Source organism: Equus quagga, chromosome 11 (genome assembly GCF_021613505.1).
Source record: "Equus quagga isolate Etosha38 chromosome 11, UCLA_HA_Equagga_1.0, whole genome shotgun sequence".
NCBI lineage: Eukaryota > Metazoa > Chordata > Mammalia > Perissodactyla > Equidae > Equus > Equus quagga.
In genome coordinates this window covers 22,274,398-22,292,162 of record NC_060277.1, presented here as the reverse complement: position 1 = coordinate 22,292,162, position 17,765 = coordinate 22,274,398, and the positions used below count along the sequence as shown (strand labels likewise).

The 17,765-nt window shown below is 41.1% G+C and overlaps 1 protein-coding gene across 2 annotated transcripts in view; it reads right to left on the bottom strand.

Annotated features, from left to right (window-relative positions):
* Nucleotides 1–17,765, bottom strand: part of LAMA4 (laminin subunit alpha 4) — a 135,019-nt gene that overhangs the window by 85,878 nt on the left and 31,376 nt on the right. For both annotated transcript variants that reach the window (XM_046675768.1, XM_046675769.1), the window contains exons 2-3: nucleotides 14,049–14,150; nucleotides 4,242–4,366 (exon numbers count right to left, since the gene is read on the bottom strand). In XM_046675768.1, coding sequence (XP_046531724.1) covers nucleotides 4,242–4,366; nucleotides 14,049–14,150 — 227 coding nt within the window. The remainder of the gene's footprint in view (nucleotides 1–4,241; nucleotides 4,367–14,048; nucleotides 14,151–17,765) is intronic.

Sequence of the window (17,765 nt, the reverse complement as noted above, 5' to 3'; positions counted from 1 at the left end):
GCCTTTACCCTTTACTTTGCTTGTTCTTATTCCTTAGCCTACTTAAAGAAACATTGTCAGTTGAGAGTCCACAACATGAACAAGCCCTCATGCATGTTTCTTTGAAGATGTTCCATCCAGCAGCCTGCCCACAGCTTGAAGGGCTGAAACGCCTGCTGGTGTCTGGAGTTGTATGCCTTGAGCTAATGCCCTGCTATTTCAAACAGATGACATTTTCCTTAATTGGAGCCATTAACATAGCTACTAGTAGACATGGAGGATGTCTGGCCAACCCCAAAATAAATAAATGAACTCAGTGCCAATGGTCCCCGGGAATAGCTGTGTGACCATTGGTTTCCGTGGTGGGAGGCTCAGAGGCAGTACCAGCCACTGAGGGTTCCTTTTTTGTTTTTCATCAGAATTAATTGTTTATATTTTCTTAGGGTAAAGTCTGTTTCTGGCTAGGGAAATGAAAACACTGCGCCTTTCTCAACCCCCACTAACAGCCATGGCGCCCTCTCTAAGTGGAAGGGAGCCTTTTGCTCTCGGACAACCCTCAGGGAGCCTAAAGAAAAATAGACTCAGCACTGCCGTTTGTTTGCTCAACTCCCTCCAGCATTATTTCCTTGCTTTCTGATGTGGCTATTGTAACTGGAAATCCAAAACCTGGGTCTGCAGACTCAACTAGCGGACCTTTCCAAGCGTAATTCGGATTCCATACTTGGCACCTTTCCGGGCTCAAATAAAAGGCCTGGAACTTTAATTCTTATAGAAAGTAGCAATATGAATAAAAAGAGCTGGAAGAGGCAGTGGGCTGTTTCATGTTTTGATAAGATATTTGATTAGTATTTGAGATTAGTTAGCTCGGTCAATAGTAAGGCCACATCAAAGGCTGGAACTTCATAGGATCCAGGCACACTTGTCCTGTTGTGTGACCACGGACTACCCTCCTTCTCCTTTTCAGCCAGTTTTTTCCCTCAAGGGGTTTGGGAAGTAGAACAGTCGCCACCACAGAGAAAGCAGAGCTCGCACGACCTTCCCAATTCCTCCACACGCCCACAGAATGTTCTTTACTTGGAGGTGGTTTATTTTTGCTTTTGTGCTAATTTCCAGCAGGTTTCTCAGCCTCAAATCTGCACTACAGAGACTGGGGTTTTCCTGTCTGTAAATATGCACCTGACTTCAGAGAACATTCCCTAAGTCCCTCAATTGCTCTTTTGAACCCAGCTCCGCTCACACACAGAAAGACCATGGGTGGAAATGGTGATCCTTGAGGCCTATGGAAGCTATTTCCTCTCTCAAAACAGGAAGCTCATTACCCAATTGTCAAGTTTCTGCTTTATTTAATTAAAAGAGTTAGTAGCCTTCAGAAGAGCGTCTTGATCAACTGAAATACTGGATAATTTACTCAAAAGGTAAAAGGTCATTTGCTTTAGAAGCTTCAAAATGCCATTGTATTTTGACCTATTTTAATGAAGGCAGGACTGTTTGACTGTTTTGTTCACTGCTGTGACCAGTTATCAGTACGTGACTGGCTCATAATAAGCCGCTCGATAAATATTTGTTGATTGCACGTAGACAAGACTTCTTACGAGGAACGAGCCTCCAAAAGGCTCTTAAGACATTAATGTCAGATAATTTAGCTAAGAAAGTCTTGTCATACAAATGGAGCAAAATGTGCAAAAGTTGGACAATACAACTCAAAGGAAGCATTTGGAATTCCCTTTCTAATTCATCTGTTAGTTTCTAAAGAAACTGTAGCTCAAAGCTTATAAACCTATTTTGAGCAGATGATGGTTTGTTTACATGGAAGAATGAGTGAAACTTGTTATTAGAAAGTTGGAAGTAAATATATTTAACAAAATAACTATACCATGGCAAGAGATCAGCATACTGAACACCTCATCAGCTATGATTCAGACTAATGTTTGAGAGCAGAATATTAATGAAGAGTTAAGAAATATACCTAGATGAGACAAAGGGAGCTCATAAATCAGGACACACTTGAGTGAAAATAATGGAACATTTCATGTTTGGGTTTTCTAGTCTCGCTCTCAGTACCATCCATTTTACACACATTATTAATACCATAGGACATGAAAAATCACAAAGCAAGGGTGGAGGCAGTTTAACAGTTTCTAAAGAAAGATGGAACTGTAAAACATCCGACTTCTTCACTGACTGTCAGACTCATCAGAGGATTTGAACAAATCACAAGGTCTTAGGTGAAATATTAGTCAATATTGGCGGTCAATTAAGGGAAAAAACTAGGGGGAAATTTGGTGGTTATTTTTTCCTCTTTATAAGAAAGTATGTATATGTGTGGCAGGTATTCAGGCCTTTTTAAAGTTATTTTATATGCATTATTTAATTTAATCTTTACAACAGTTATCAATTAAATATTATATCCAAACAGTTAGAACAGTGCCTGACACAGAGTAAGCAAAGTATAAGTGTTAGAAAAAATGCAAAGGGTGTATTCAACTATTCAGTAAAGCCAACACCTACCATACACCTTTCCATGTGTAAGGCACCACCCCACATGCTCTACACACAGTATTTTAGTCCAACCCTATGAGGTACATCCTTATACTAACTTTGATTTACTAAGGTAAAAACTGAGGCCCAGAGCAGGTAAAGGAATCAATGAATGGAGCCAAGATCTGAATCTAGTCTCCTTGACCCCAAATTGCAGGGAAAGTGAGACACGGGGAGAGAGTAACTTGCCTGAGACCATACAGCTCTTATGCGCCAAAGCAGGCACATAACTCTTTCCACTTGTGGTAAAATAAAGAAATATATATACTTGGTTTTTGTCCCTGGCTTGGCACAGAGTTCCTAAAGCCCTTGGAATTTCCTGAGTGATAAAACTGTCTTTTGTTTGAGCCCCTTTCAATCATACTTGAGTTTATGCTAATGAGGTGACTCTTGATGGGCCCCTAAGTAGCTTCAGGATGGGGTCTGGTCTGCCAGAAGAGCTAAGCACATGAGATTAGCGGGGCTGGAACTTTCAACCCCATCCCTCCTCCCACCTCAAGGGAGGGGAACGGGACTGGAGATTGAGTTCAATCACCAATGATTTAATCAAACATGCCATGTGATAAAAATTTGATAAAAACTCTTAAACAACAAAGTTTGGGGACCTTTTGGGTTAGTGAACACATTGATTTACTTAGAGAGTGGTGCACCTGAAGAGACAGAGCATAGACGCTCTGCTCCCTCACAAATGTCCCTCCACAGCTTGCCCTATGCATCTCATCCATTTGGCTATTTCTGAGTTGTCTCCTTTATAATAAAACTGTAATTGTAAGTGTAGCACTTTCCTGAGTTCTGTGAGTCTTTCTAGAAAATTATCAAACCTTAGGGGACATTAAGAGAACCCTTGAATTTGTAGTCAGTTGGGCAGAAATATGAGTAGCCTGATGACCCCATTTGTGGCTGGTTTCTGAAATGGGACTGAGCCCTTAACCCATGGCGTCTGCACTAACTCTGGATAGTTAGCGTCAGAATTGAATTGATTGTAGGACACTTGGTTGGTGTGAGAGAATTGGAGAACAAGTTGATATGCGGCAAACCAATACCAGTATACCATCTTAATTCTACATTCTGTCATTTTTAAGCCAATAAAATGGCCAGTCATGACTTGACTACTGGATTTATACATACGTGCCTGAAAAGAATTCCATTATTTCCATTAAGATGTGTGTCTAGTCTCTTTAACTTCTCACTTAGGTCAAAACACAGCCAGAAGTGAAAATTAGCTTTCTTGGAAATCTTCCACGAGCTGTCTGGCTGAAAGCACACATTCTGCTTGTCTGTGTCTTGATTCTGATCGAAAAGCCTAGTTGGCTGCTACATGTGGAGAAATGTCTATTCCATGAGAGTAAGAAAAACACTACTACTGAAAACACTGGATTATAATGAATCTGTTGGCATTACCAGTTGTGATCACTATAGGTCAAGGGATAGCCAAGAAAAGATGAGGCTAACTTTGCTTATAAAACTTGGGTGACTTCATTGATTTTATGACACCCTCCTCCCACCCCCCACCCCGTTTTGGGAACAGAGTCATCACCTACACTGCAAACGCTTAAGCTTCCCTGAAAGCATATTTAGACTAGAGACCTTTCCTATCTCTTTTCCAGTCTCATCTCAAATTGAGGTACTCAATTTTGACTGTGCAAAAACCTTAGAACTCTGGATAGAGCAGAAAAAAAAAAAGGGATAAGCAGTAGAAGAGACTATTTTCCTTCAGGACTTACTTGGCCAAATGGGGCAGGGGACAGGGGCACGGCTGGCAGAACCGGGGGGCTCCCCTGATGGAATCTCCGATATAACCATCTAGACATTTCTCACAGTGCTCTCCCGTTGTGTTCCGCTGGCAGTGCTACGAGACAAAAGATAGGGAAATTGACAAGGACACAAAAGAAATTTTATATACAGCAAATCTGGGAACCAAGCAATACTTCAAGCAAAGGGGATGACAAGCCTGACAAAACAGATGATGTGCGTGGGTACCGATCAGCACAAAGGAGCCACGCTGGCCCCCGTCAATACCAGAAAGTGTAGACAATGGTGGATGACTTCATCCTGGATTTCTGTGTGTTCACTTGCAGCCTAGGGACTTTCTTTGGAATTTGTGTGTGGAGGGAATTATTCATCAGTTACACAATTCAATTCAGAATGATCAAACTCTGCATGTTCTAGAAGTATCAGCTTACTGACTTATGAATATGAAATGAAAAAAAAAATCCTCCCTGGTGTTTACCCAGGACAATGGGGACAATTTAAGGATTTATGGGTTGGAAGAACAAAATTGCCAGAGTGAAGCGTAAATGGAGTTGAAGATAGATAAAGAATATTCTGCTAATGGGTTGGTATCTTGGATAATAACATACAAGAAATAGTAAGCTGGTTTATTGTATGATTTTTCCATTTGTAGTGAGGATAATTGGAAGAAAAGCACAAAACAGCTCTTCTTCTGCCTAGAATGTCTGTTCATCATTCAAGATCTGCACCAGGCCTCGAAACTTCCAGGAATTCTTCCCTGAAGCACCCCTCCCTGATCCTTCCCTCTTTCCACTGCCCACATGGTACTTGTATGATCTGCCCCCCGCCTCAGCAGCCCTGTCCCCCACACTGTGTCTTTCAGCCCTGTACTGCCATCATCTTAAATGGAGTAGGTACTCTAGCTGTTTGTCAAGTTGATGGATTAATCTCTGACTAGTACTCTATAAGAGGCAGTGATGCAAGTCTGCTGATATTTTCAACAACTGGACTGGACCGGATTGCAGAAGGCAATGCCATTAGTACTATGATATTTTCATCTCTACATTCACCAGAGTATATAAAGTTTGAATAGGATTTTCAGTGAAAAGCTGTACTGTTAGACTTCAAATGCCATTAGAGAGGCACCCTCCTGCTTGAGCAATTCCCTTGGAACATCTATGCACAAGAGCTCAACAGACTCAACTTGTTCAGAACAGTGTTCTGTGGACGAGCCTTGGGGAAGGCAAGATGGAGCAATAGCAAGCTGAACTCTGAGCTCTTTATTTTTGTCTTTATGTTCTATGCTGAGTTTCAAAATAAAAGAATAGTGAGCTCCTGCTGTAAACATTTTACAGGGATTCACTAATTTAATTCTCATAATACTTCTAAGATAAGTTACTATTTTTACCCCCTACCTTTACATATGAAGAAACAGAGGCACAGAGCGATTAAACAAATTGCCCAACATCGCACAGATGGTAGATGGCAAAAGGGACATTCAAATTCAGGCAATCTGGCTCCAGAAGCTAGGCTGTTGATTCCTATGTTACATTGCTTCTGCAGTGTGTAAGAGAAAAGGCTGCTTTCTTGAAAGAGGCATAAAATGACCACAATAGAAAGTATCAGACTATTTTACTCACAGCCTGAGCTTCAAATCAGGTACAACACACCGGTCAGAATGAAGGAATCCTAATGTAGGCAACAGGCTGTCTTGGTTGAACACTCTTGGGGCATTTGATCGGCCGTTAGATATGGACAATCTTTGGCCCCTGATTAGAATTACGTGAGAAGATTAGAATCCAGAGGCTAGTTCAGACTACCTTGACAGATCAATAAGAAACTGAAAAATAAAGTATGATGTGCAAGCCACAGGATGTTAACATATTTCTCTCACAGTTGTTAATATTGTGTCTAGTGCTGTCAGCCTTCAGTAAATATTTGTTGGGGAAAAAAAATGAAGAGGAAGTGAGAAAGGGTAAATTAGTGCATTAGAGTGTGGAGCAAATAAAGGAAATTAACACGCACCCAAAGCCAGCTCAAAATTCGTGGCAATCTCTCATCGCAGGGGAAGCCAATGAGCCTTGCCCAACGACCAGGAATCTAAGCCATAAATAATCTGACAGGGCTGCTCGTAAACTGGGGTCAAAATTTGTCTGAGTCCTTGTCGGACAGATGAAGCCCATCTGTGCAGATGAAAACAGGCCTGTTGTAAGATCTTGGGCCATTCTTCGTGCCTGAAGTGCCTGTTAAACTGCAAAAAGGAGCTAATTCCCAAATCTATCCTCTATGGCTCAATGGATGCTTTGGAATCCTTGTCAGGGCTCTAATTCTGCCCGTGGCAGCCACGGGAGCAGTTACCCTTAAGGGCAAAGCCACCAAATCTCTCCGAATGCTCGGAATACAAACACTGACTTCCTCATCTGCCTTCTTTTAAAGGGTTTGTTATGAAATTCCCTAAAAGGCATTGATGCACATTCTGGGAAATTGGCAGAGAAAGTGCTGGAAGCAGAGATAAAGATGCCTGGCTCTTCTATTTTCTAGCTGGTTGACTTTGAACAAGTCACTTGACCTTTCTGGGTCTCTATTCCCTATCTGTAAAATGAGGACCTAGAGTAAGTGGCCCGTAAAGTTTTTTCTAGCTCTGAAAATCTTTTACTCTGAGATTGCAAATATCCCTTTACTTTCGATGCTCTACCATTTAAAAAGTAGAAAAGAAAAAACATGACAACAATAAATAAGTATGTTGTTTGGGGGGAGAATTTGTTTTTTAATAGAACTGACCCCACTTAAAAAATGCAAAAAGCATTCTGAATCTTTGACCAGTGGTTGAGAAAGCTACATCTAGACAACTGATTGCACAGAAGGGTCAGGAATGATGTTTGAGGACCTGCTGTGTATCCTTCACATGAGAAATGATGTCTCTCCAGGACTTGGCCACAGCACCAGCATAAAGAGGAAGAAGGACGAAAAGGATCAGGCTAGCCTTCGTGTGGTTTGTCACATGTCTCATGCAAGACTATAGTTTATCTAGATCTGTGGTTCTCAAATTATGTCCCGGGAGGTCAAACTATTCTCATAATAATACTAAGATTTTATTTATCTTTCGCACTCTCATTTTCTCTTGTGTGTAAGACGGAGTTTTCTTGAGGCTACACGACATGGAGATGTCACCACAGATTGATGCCGAAGCTGACATGAGATCCAAGTGCCTTCTATTAAGCCAGACATAAAGTATATTTTCAAGTTGTAAAATATGTTTATATTTTATAAAAACATATTATTTATGTTAACATGCAAAGGGTTTATTATTGCTTTTTTCAAATCATTTAATAAGAAAATATTATTAAAGATTTTGTTTTAGGGGGCCGGCCCTGTGGCCGAGTGATTGAGTTTGCGCGCTCCGCTTTTGGTGGCCCAGGGTTTCGCTGGTTCAGATCCTGGGCGCGGACACAGTGCCACTCATCAGGCCACGCTGAGGCAGCATCCCACATGCCACAACAACTAGAAGGACCCACAACTAGAATATACAACTATGTACTGGGGGGATTTGGGGAGAAGAAGCAGAAAAAGAAAAAGGAAGATTGGCAACAGTTGTTAGCTGTTTCTTTAAGAAAAAATTTTGTTTTAAATTTCAAATGCAGTGAATATGAATAGATATAATCCACATAAACAAAGGTTCTTTGGCAACTTGAATAATTCCCATGAGTGTAAAGAGCTCATGAGACCAAAATGTTTGAGAACTATTGCTCTGTCTAGATCAGAGCTTCTCAAACTTCAGTGTGCACACTGATGCCCCAGGGATCTTGTGAAAATTCAGATTCTGATTCAGGATGTCCGGGGCGGGACCCGAGTGTCTGCGTTTCTAACAAGCTCCCAAGTATTGCCAGGGCTGCTGGTCCAGACTATACTTCAAGAAGCAAGATTATAGACACAAACACCCAGTGTAGGTGCCAGTTTGCTATTTACTCAACATTGGGCCTCTAGCATAACAAGACAGTGCATTTCACTGCAATAAAGAGGGATCCAAGAGTCTCATAAATTATAAAATTCAATCTTTCTGCATTTAAGTTAGTTATTTTATTAACCACTTCATTCATTCACTTAAAAAACCTGGATTAAGCTGATATCATGACGGACAATGGACTGTGACTGTCACTAAAATGAAGAAGACCTGGTTCACTTACTTGTCATTTTGTCATTATGGGTCATTTTATGAAGAAGACCTGGTTCATGCCTTTGAGTAAGTCACAGACTTGTGAGGGAAACAGAGGTAAACAGACAATAATCTAGTGTGCTGGGTGCTATGACTGAGGGGTGGAGAAAGTACATATCTGCCATGGGACAGAGAGGAAGAAAGGTTCTAGCTCTTCCTGAGAAGGTCGGAGAAGGTTTAATGGAGGTGGTGACATTAGAGCTAGACCTTGAAAGATAAGCAAGACTCCCAGGTAGAGAATGGGGGAACATAGGTTCAGTCACAGAGTGTGAAAGTACAGAGTTAGTTGAGGTGGCAGTAGAAGCTCAGTGGGGCTGGAGTAGACATTCCTGAAGGATTTTAGAAAGGAGGATGCCTTGATTAGGGTGTGTGGGTTTTTTTTTTTTCTTTGAGGAAGATTAGCCCTGAGCTAGCATCTGCTGCCAATCCTCCTCTTTTTGCTGAGGAAAACTGGCCCTGAGCTAACATCCATGCCCATCTTCCTCTGCTTTATACGTGGAATGCCTGCCACAGCATGGCTTGCCAAGTGGTGCCATGTCCGCACCCGGGATCTGAAGCAGTGAACCCCAGGCCTCCAAACTGGAATGTGCAAACTTAACCGCTGAGCCAGCAGACCAGCTCCAAGGCTGTGTTTTTGAAACATGTCTCCATCGCTGGTGTGGAAGACAGATTAGGGAAGGAGAGGCTGGAGCAGGGCATGGTGAGTAGTGGGAAGCTGTGGCAGCTGTCAGGGAGGGATGCAGAGGAGTGAATGAAGGCAGTGGGACAGCATGGAAGAGAGGAGGCTTTCTCCAGGTTGAATTGGCAGGATCTGGTGTCCAATTCAATGTTAGGGAAGAGGAAGAGAAAGCTGCTGAAGCATCTGGGACATCTAAGCATGGGGGATTGGCAGAATGGTGCTGCCATTAACTGAGGTGGGGAACATAAGAGGAAGAACGTGTTCAGGGTTGGGAGAAGAAGCGTGAACAATGTATAGAGAACTTATTTGCATTTGGTTCCATCATATTCTTATATTAGGGGCACAAAGCAACAGGGGACTCCACTGAGCTATCCAACTTCAAATTCTTTGGACATGCAGTTTTCTGATTTTGTTTCAAAACTTCAGCTAGCATGGAACCAAATTCATCACTATTCACAAAATTTGGGGGTTTTCCATCTTTGCAACAGATTGGAAAATTGTCAAAATTTTAATGTGAGAATTACGCACTTGATCTAGGTACTGATTTTATAGTTGCAAGCAAAACAGGAAAGAGAAGTGTCTATTACTCATTTCTTCTTGCTGTTGGACATCTAATGAGTGTACTTGTTTATCAATCACACATACTTAGTCTTACAGGGACTTGCATTGGTTGATTTGTGCCTTACACACATAATAACAGAGTTAAAAAATCAGGAGAAAAATGCTGGTATCTGCATAAACTAGGGATGTAATATCCTTGCTTTCTTGAATGAGGTTTTAATTAAGCTTTGAGAGTAATACAAAATTCATTAGCCTTCAATATACTGGATTACTTCCCATTCCTCATTGTGCTTAGGGTAGGGTACAAGTCCATCTGAATATTAGAATCTCTCTTTTTTTTTGGCGAGGAAGATTGTCCCTGAGCTAACATCTGTGCCAATCTTCTTCTGTTTTGTATGTGGGATGCCACCACAGCATGATTTGATTATCATTGTGTAGGTCTGCAGCCGGGATCCAAACCAGTGAACCCCTGGGCTGCTGAAACGGAGCATGCGAACCCAACCTCTACACTACTGGGCCAGCCCCGAGAATATCAGTATCTTTTTTTTTTTTTTTAAATTTCTTTCATGGATATTCTTTTTTTTTATATATATATATACTATTTTTTTTTAATATTTTATTTTTTCCTTTTTCTCCCCAAAGCCCCCCGGTACATAGTTGTATATTCTTCGTTGTGGGTTCTTCTAGTTGTGGCATGTGGGACGCTGCCTCAGCGTGGTCTGATGAGCAGTGCCATGTCCGCACCCAGGATTCGAACCAACGAAACACTGGGCCGCCTGCAGCGGAGCGCACGAACTTAACCACTCGGCCATGGGGCCAGCCCCCTCAGTATCTTTTTAATTATAAAATTATTCCACGCAGTTGTAGAAAATTTGGGCAGGTATACTCTAAGTGAAAAGAAGAAGATAAAATCCATCTGTGTTTCCACCAGCCAGATGTAAATACATAACTGCTTCATGTGTTTCTCTTCAGATTTCAATGACATTTTTGGAGTTCTTTTAGTAGTTTCAAATCTGACTATTCTGCTTCAGATTTAGAATTTTTAAATTTTTCATTTGATTGTCACTGAGCAGATGGAGATTTCTGCATGTTTCTAAAGCTCCTGCGGTCCTTGTACTTCCTTGAGCTTCATTACATTGGTCCTGTTCACAAGCATTTTCAAGTAGATGTTCTGTCCCTACAGGCTTTCAGCCCATGCAGTGGGAGCCACTTAACCCAGAGCCTAGAATAGTGTCTGGAACATAGGTGGTGCTCAATAAATGCTTATTTGTTAAATGGATCAGTGAAATCAATAGACAGACCAATCCCTAATCAAAAGGAACCTGCTCAGGGAGCTTGTGCCAGTGATGAACTTCAACTCGGGTTCACTCCACTCTAGTTCTGGTCAGTGGGCTCCTGGCTCTCTCCCAGTGATGAAGCACCAGTTCTTTAGATGGTAACTGGCCTTAGTCATGGTCCCTTCTGTACCTAGCCTGTAGACCTGGGATAAAACATGGAATATCTGTGACCAGGCATTCCTGCCACCAGCCATCTGTCTCCTTCTGCCTGTTTCTTCCCCTCAATTTCTTTCTCACACTTCCTTCTGGAGCCTTCCCAGAGAGCCTGCCATGTCCACTGGCCTTTGGGGCCCTGCCCAGCTGACTCAGCTGAGAACCTAGCCCAATCTGCTCCAGTTCTGACAAGATGCAAGGTGGCTCTTTGGAAAGACACCTAATACATACTGAATTTCTTCACTTAAGCCACTTCTCACTTAGCCACCTTTATGCACTTGAAGGGTTAGTGTTCCTCCTGTGAAGACATCCCTCTGCTTTTTTGCTACATCTAAAATGATACCATACCTTTGTCTAATCCATATTTTACTGTAGAATGCCTTAGTTTCTTAAATCAATTGGTAAAACATAAGGTCAAATTGAAATTGGACACTGGAATGGAGAAAGAATTAGAAGCAATTTGAGGAGAACAAGACAGAGGCATTATAAGCCTTAAAAATAAAAGCAAAATAAGATAAAATGAAATAAAAGAAAGCCTTTTCTTTTTGGTTGCTTATAGAAGATGGGAGAGATGGGTTGGGCCAGGCAAGCTGTAAGAACTGACTGAAACTCTGGTGCCCACAGTAAGCTAGAAGGACGCGTTCGGGTGCAGCTGCTGTTTCTTCTCTGGCTTTCTGAGAGCTGAGAATGAGCTGGAGCAAGAGGCAAGGAGCTGAGAAACCAGCCCTACTCCACCAACAGGCCAGAATATGGATGCCAAAGGAAACAGAAAAAATTGAGTTTGATTCCAGTATGACACCGTAGACTTAACATATTTGCCAGCTAAGTGACAAAATATTCTTTCTAAACTGGCAAGCCTCTTCTGTTACCTCACTTACATTTAACTAAATACAAATTACATTCTTCTTTTGTCTAAATTAAATTTATAAGACTATATCTATATGTTTAGCTTTGGGCATAAGTTTGTGGGTGATTTTCGCTTTGAATTTCATATACGGTATATATCTTTATTGCTGTTTTGTTTGGTTTTTTACATTGAGCATCTATTACTTTAATAAGGGGAAAAAATGGTATTTCCCTCTGGGTTGGGTGGAGGCGGGGAACCACCATTAGGATGCATAGGATGGCTATTTCTTACCTTTTTCTTTTAAACGTTCTGGCTTGGAACAAAGTAAGTGCAGGAAGATTTGCAGCTTCCCTGAGTGTGGGTATAAATATTTACACCCCAGCCCTTACTCAGACTTTTATTAGAACCTCGTCTGCCCCAGGAACTGTGAAGGAATCACGTGATGATTGCCCCCTCAGATAAAAGCATGACAGCTCCTTTTCTGACTCTGTCATTGTAAGGAAGAGTGGCTTTCCTAGCTCTCTGTAGGCACTAGCAAGAGGGACATTCTTCCCCCTTAATTTATCTGTCTCCCATCTTATTGACTCCCTGACTAACAGCAGCTGATGGGCTGGCGGTCCCTCCTATCTTATATTTTTAATAAACCAGATACCAAAGAGCCATTAATTGGTCAAATTATCAGAGATGTACCTTATTAGTTCCAGTACATCCATGAGATTTTCTTTTCAAATGTCACCGGGATTAAAATAACAGGAAACCGGAGATGGAAGCATTAGAAAGGGGTGGACTTTGGCAGCTGTGTGTGCCTACGCTCCCTCGGAGGACATCCTGGATGTAACGGTTATTTAAGAAGATGGGGGAAGGGGAAAACACAGACGCCAGGACTAAAGGAACACTACAGGGATAGCAACTTTTAGTGTCTGCCATTTAATTCTCTGTCCCTAGAAAAATGGCGACTGCCAGGTTGAAAATAAATGAACATGCTCTAATTTGCATCTTAATATCATGCATGAGTAAAATAACACCTTTTTGTGCACACCTTAGGGACCACTTATAATCAAAATTATCTGTTTAATAGGGACAATTATGCCAATTTTGAGGTAAATAGGTATATTTAATTAAGCATTCCTGTAGTTTATGCAAAAATACTTCTGCAGTTTTGGAAAGCCTCTTTTGCCTCATAGAAACTTGAAGAATCTAATCTTCCTGCTATATTGTATAGCTCGTGGGGGAAAGCGTGATCTTAGGGCCTAAGTCTTTTTTTTCGCCTCCTGTGACTGCTACTAAAGCCACTTCTGGAAAATATTTCAATTCCCTACTTTTCACTAAGTTGTCAGTCCATTCAGTGAAAATGGGAAATACGTAGCAAACACTTTTTTGCTAGAGGGCTTCTCAGTCTCCTTCACAAGTTTCTATCATGTTTCACTGAAGAACTGTCTATTGGAGTATTCAATTTCATTCATTTCAGTTAAGGGGAAAAAAAGACTCTGGGGGTTTGAACACAGAATTACAAAGACCACAGGGCCAAAAAGCTGTCATTTTTATTAGCTATTTGGTTCAAATCTTTTTTTTTTTTTTGCTAATTTTGATCTATAGACTTGACAATCACAAGTTGTAAAATAGACTGTGAAACAACTGTTTTATTCTCTTGGTTTATGCGGAGTGAAGCCAAACATATGGCAAACTATACTATTACAGAGCAATTTGGATGGATGATTTCCTTCTCTGCGTGTGATGTTCAATTCCATCACCATTGGCCTACAGCAGGAAACCAGCTGCTGAGAGCCGTGGGGCAGTTACAGCCAGGAGCACACGCGCAATCAGACATGCGCCTTCGTGGCCTCTTATGATCATTGGCTGTTTATATGAGGTGTTTTACAGGAAAAGGTGAAGGGTAAAAAGAGAGCTTAACTAGCAGGTACATCAAATGTCCAGCAGGAGTATTTTATTTCCACCCAAGATGCAAAGGTCCAGTGGGCTATGTGAACAGTGCTAGGTGCCCCGACCTACCACACAGAATCCAGAGCCGTCCAAGCACTCGTTGGCGTTACCGTTACAGTCACAGGGCAAACATTCTCCTGACTGGGCCTGAAAGTATCCAGCATCACATTTCTGAAACAGACACGATAAAAGCGTTCTCATTATTGAAAAGATTAATTTTGGCCAATGTCTTCTGAGAGAAATAAGAGGAGATGATTATTAAACTATCTAAATATTTCTTTACAAAACATACTAGAATGAACTATTATGACTAGCATTCAGTGATGTATATCCAATTTTCTTTTTTATGTATTTTCACCCTCCTCTTTCACTCTGCAGGAGAACAGGAACACATTTAACACCGTTGCATGGTTGTAAGGAAGAATAGGAAGATTTTAGGTAAGAGTAAAGGAGAAAGAAATTTTCTAATGTTTTCTTCCAAAACAAAGCCAAACAAAACCATGACTGTTAGTCAGGGTGAGGAGCCACATCATGCTCCCTGTGAATAAAGACTACGGTTTCAGAAATTATTGGCCATGGCCTCACAACTTGGAGTTGTGTCTTTCATAAACTTGGGCTCTTAAAAAATTCTATTTCTTCAGATCCTAAACTTTTAAGGGAGGAGTAAGGAAGTTAATGAATTCTTACACTTATCAGGTCCTGTGTGGGTGCTGTTCATATATCTCATTTATCCACAGAACTCAGTGAGGAATGTGTTATTTTCCTTCATCCTAGTGATGAGATAATTAGACCCAGAGGTGCTCAGTGGCTTGTGTCGGTGTTAAACCATCTTGCAATGTACCAGTCCACTTGCACAATGATGAACTGCCCTTCCCAAATGTCACTAATGTTCCAGTTGAGAAACTTTGTGGGACTGTTCCTGGCTTATGAGATTGGGCTTATGGATATGTATTTCATGTGCCTTTGGAATGTCTCAATGATGCAAGGCAGAAATGGCGTTATAGGCCTGGAAGTTCACTCCCTGCCCAGCAGACAGATTTAGGTCTTAAAGAATTCCAGACAGATAAGAATCTAGATTGTTTCCACAAACTTACAGAGGACGAGATTTCACATCACACCCCTCATTGACTCATTGTAGTTCGTACTGTCCCGGCTACCAGGAAATCTTTCATTATATCTGGCTGAAGTCCCTCTGACTGCTATGCAAACCCACTTCCTTTTACCTTTTCCTCTGTAAAGAAAGGATCACTAGTCACTATTCACAGTATAAAAACACCACCAGTTTGGGTCCTAAAACTAAAGTTTAATATTTTCCATTTGGAGGCAGTTTAATAGGGAATAATAGCATTTGCCCGTCAGGAAAAGGCAAAGAAATTCCAACTTTCTGCGTGAGGAAAATAAGGCTGAGAGGGTCCAATTTATAATTTATAATGAGTATTTGTGGCTGATTGTACCCTTTTTCCCAGTTTCCCCTAGGGAACAAGAGAGAGGGAAAGGTGCTAAAATTACAGCAGGAAGCATTGAATTTAGACCATTTAATTTCACACGTTTTTGACTTTTATTTCAAAGTATGAAAAAAATATGTGTTTTCCTGGTGATGCAGTCACAGATATAAGTATATATATCTCACAGAAAGAAGATTCACAAAACAATAATTAACCTTACTATGTGCCATGTATCTTAAGACTCTATTTTATTTAAAAACATACCCTGGTCATGAGACATAAAATGGATTTGATGACCCATGACTGTGTTGCATTCTGGTTTGACAGCAGGAGGGTTTTCGTTATAAAAGGAGTGGGTAAGAATGGTGAGGGGCTTAGTGTTAATTATCTCAGTAGTTTCCAAAACCAGGGTTCCCAGCTCTCTAACTGACCACCGTACTCCAGACATCGGGGAGCTCCTGATTCAGTAGTGCTGATGGTGAAGCACAAGACTCTGCATTTTAAAAAATATAAATTTTGTAATTTTTTTCTTTTTTCTTTTGTTTTTTCTTCTTCTCCCCAAAGCCGCCAGTACGTAGTTGCATATTCTAGTTGTGAGTGCCTCTGGTTGTGCTATATGGGATGCCACCTCAACATGACCTGATGAGCCATGCCATGTCCTCCCCCAGGATCCGAACCGGCGAAACCCTGGGCAGCTGAAGCAGAGCATGCAAACTTAACCACTCTGCCACGGGGTCGGCCCCATAAATTTTGTATTTTTTAAAAATGAGATTGGATTGGTGGTTACCATAGGGGAGGGGGGAGGGCTAAAGGAGTGATTAGGCTCATGTGTGAGGGGATGGACTATAATTAGTTTTTGGGTGGTGAACATGATGTAATCTACACAGAATTTGAAATATATTATGATGTACATCTGAAAGCTATATAATGTTATAATCCAATGTTACTGCAATTAAAAGAATTTTAAAAAATTTTTTTTCCAGTTTTATTGAGATATAATTGACATATAATATTGGGTAAATTGAAGGTGCACATGTTGACTTGATACACTTACGTATTGGAAAATGATTACTTACATAAAAGTGTTAGCTAACACTTCCATTGAGTCACATAGTTACCATTTCTTTTCTGTGGTGAGAACAGTTAAGACCTACTCTCTTAGCAGCTTTCAAGTGTCTAACACAGGATTGTTAACTATAATCATTATGCTCACATTGGATACCCAGAACTTGTTAACCTTATAACTGGAAGGTTGTACCCTTTGACCAACGTCTCCCATTTTCCCCACCCTCGACCTCCTATAACCATCATTCTGGTCTCTGTTTCTATGAGTTCCAATGACTGGGGCTGAGAATGGAGATGCATTTGGTGGAGAAAAGCTCCCTGGTGGTGGCAGGGAGTCTGGTAATGATGCCTGGAAATGATACAGGAGAAGATTGATTTGTACCATGAATGATAGTAAGGACTCTCCTTTGGCCTGAGGAATCAAGTTTCAGTGAGGCGTTTTGAACTGACATTACTTTAAGTCATTTCTGCAGCTCTTTCTTCTGAAGAAGACAGAGAAAATTAAGATTTGCCCTGAATAAATGCATCATTTTGAATGTGACAGTAGCTAACCCCTTACGTCTCTTGAGGTCCTGGCTAAATCAAGAGATTCATTTTTAAAAAATAAAAATAAAATTGTCACAACATAGAAAAAAAAGCAAACAAAACAAAAGCTTGATAAATTTTGCATTTTAGAATAGCTTTAAGGGCCAGCCCTGGTGGCCCAGAGGTTACGTTTGGCATGCTCTGCTTTGGCATCCTGGGTTCAGTTCCTGGGTGTAGACCTACACCGCTTGTCTGTCAGGGGCCATGCTGTGGTGGTGACTCACGTACAAAAAGAGGAAGATTGGCAGCAGATGTTAGCTCAGGGCAAATCTTCCTCAGGAAAAATAAATAAATAAATAAAAGCTTTAAGTTTACAGAAAAATTATGAAGGATCTGTATTTTTAAAGAGTCCCTTGAGGATTCCAGTGTGTGACCAGGTTTGGAAGGATTGCTTCAAAGCATCTATCACAGTGCTTTGTATATATTCGTTGCTCAATGAGTGCTTGTGATGTGAATGGTTTGGACCAGGATAGGAAATCTGAGGCATGTGTGCTGTTGGAAACTAATGGCTTATACTGCGAATCCACTCACCATTCTCTGCTAGGGCTGGATTTAGTCTCCAACCTTTTTCAACACAGTTCTGGCAGCCACTGCCTAGATTAGACTGTGTGCAAGATGAAATCTTTATGTTATGCCAAGTTTAGAAGGAGACTTCACTCTGGGAGTTGGTCATTATCCGCTTATCCACTCC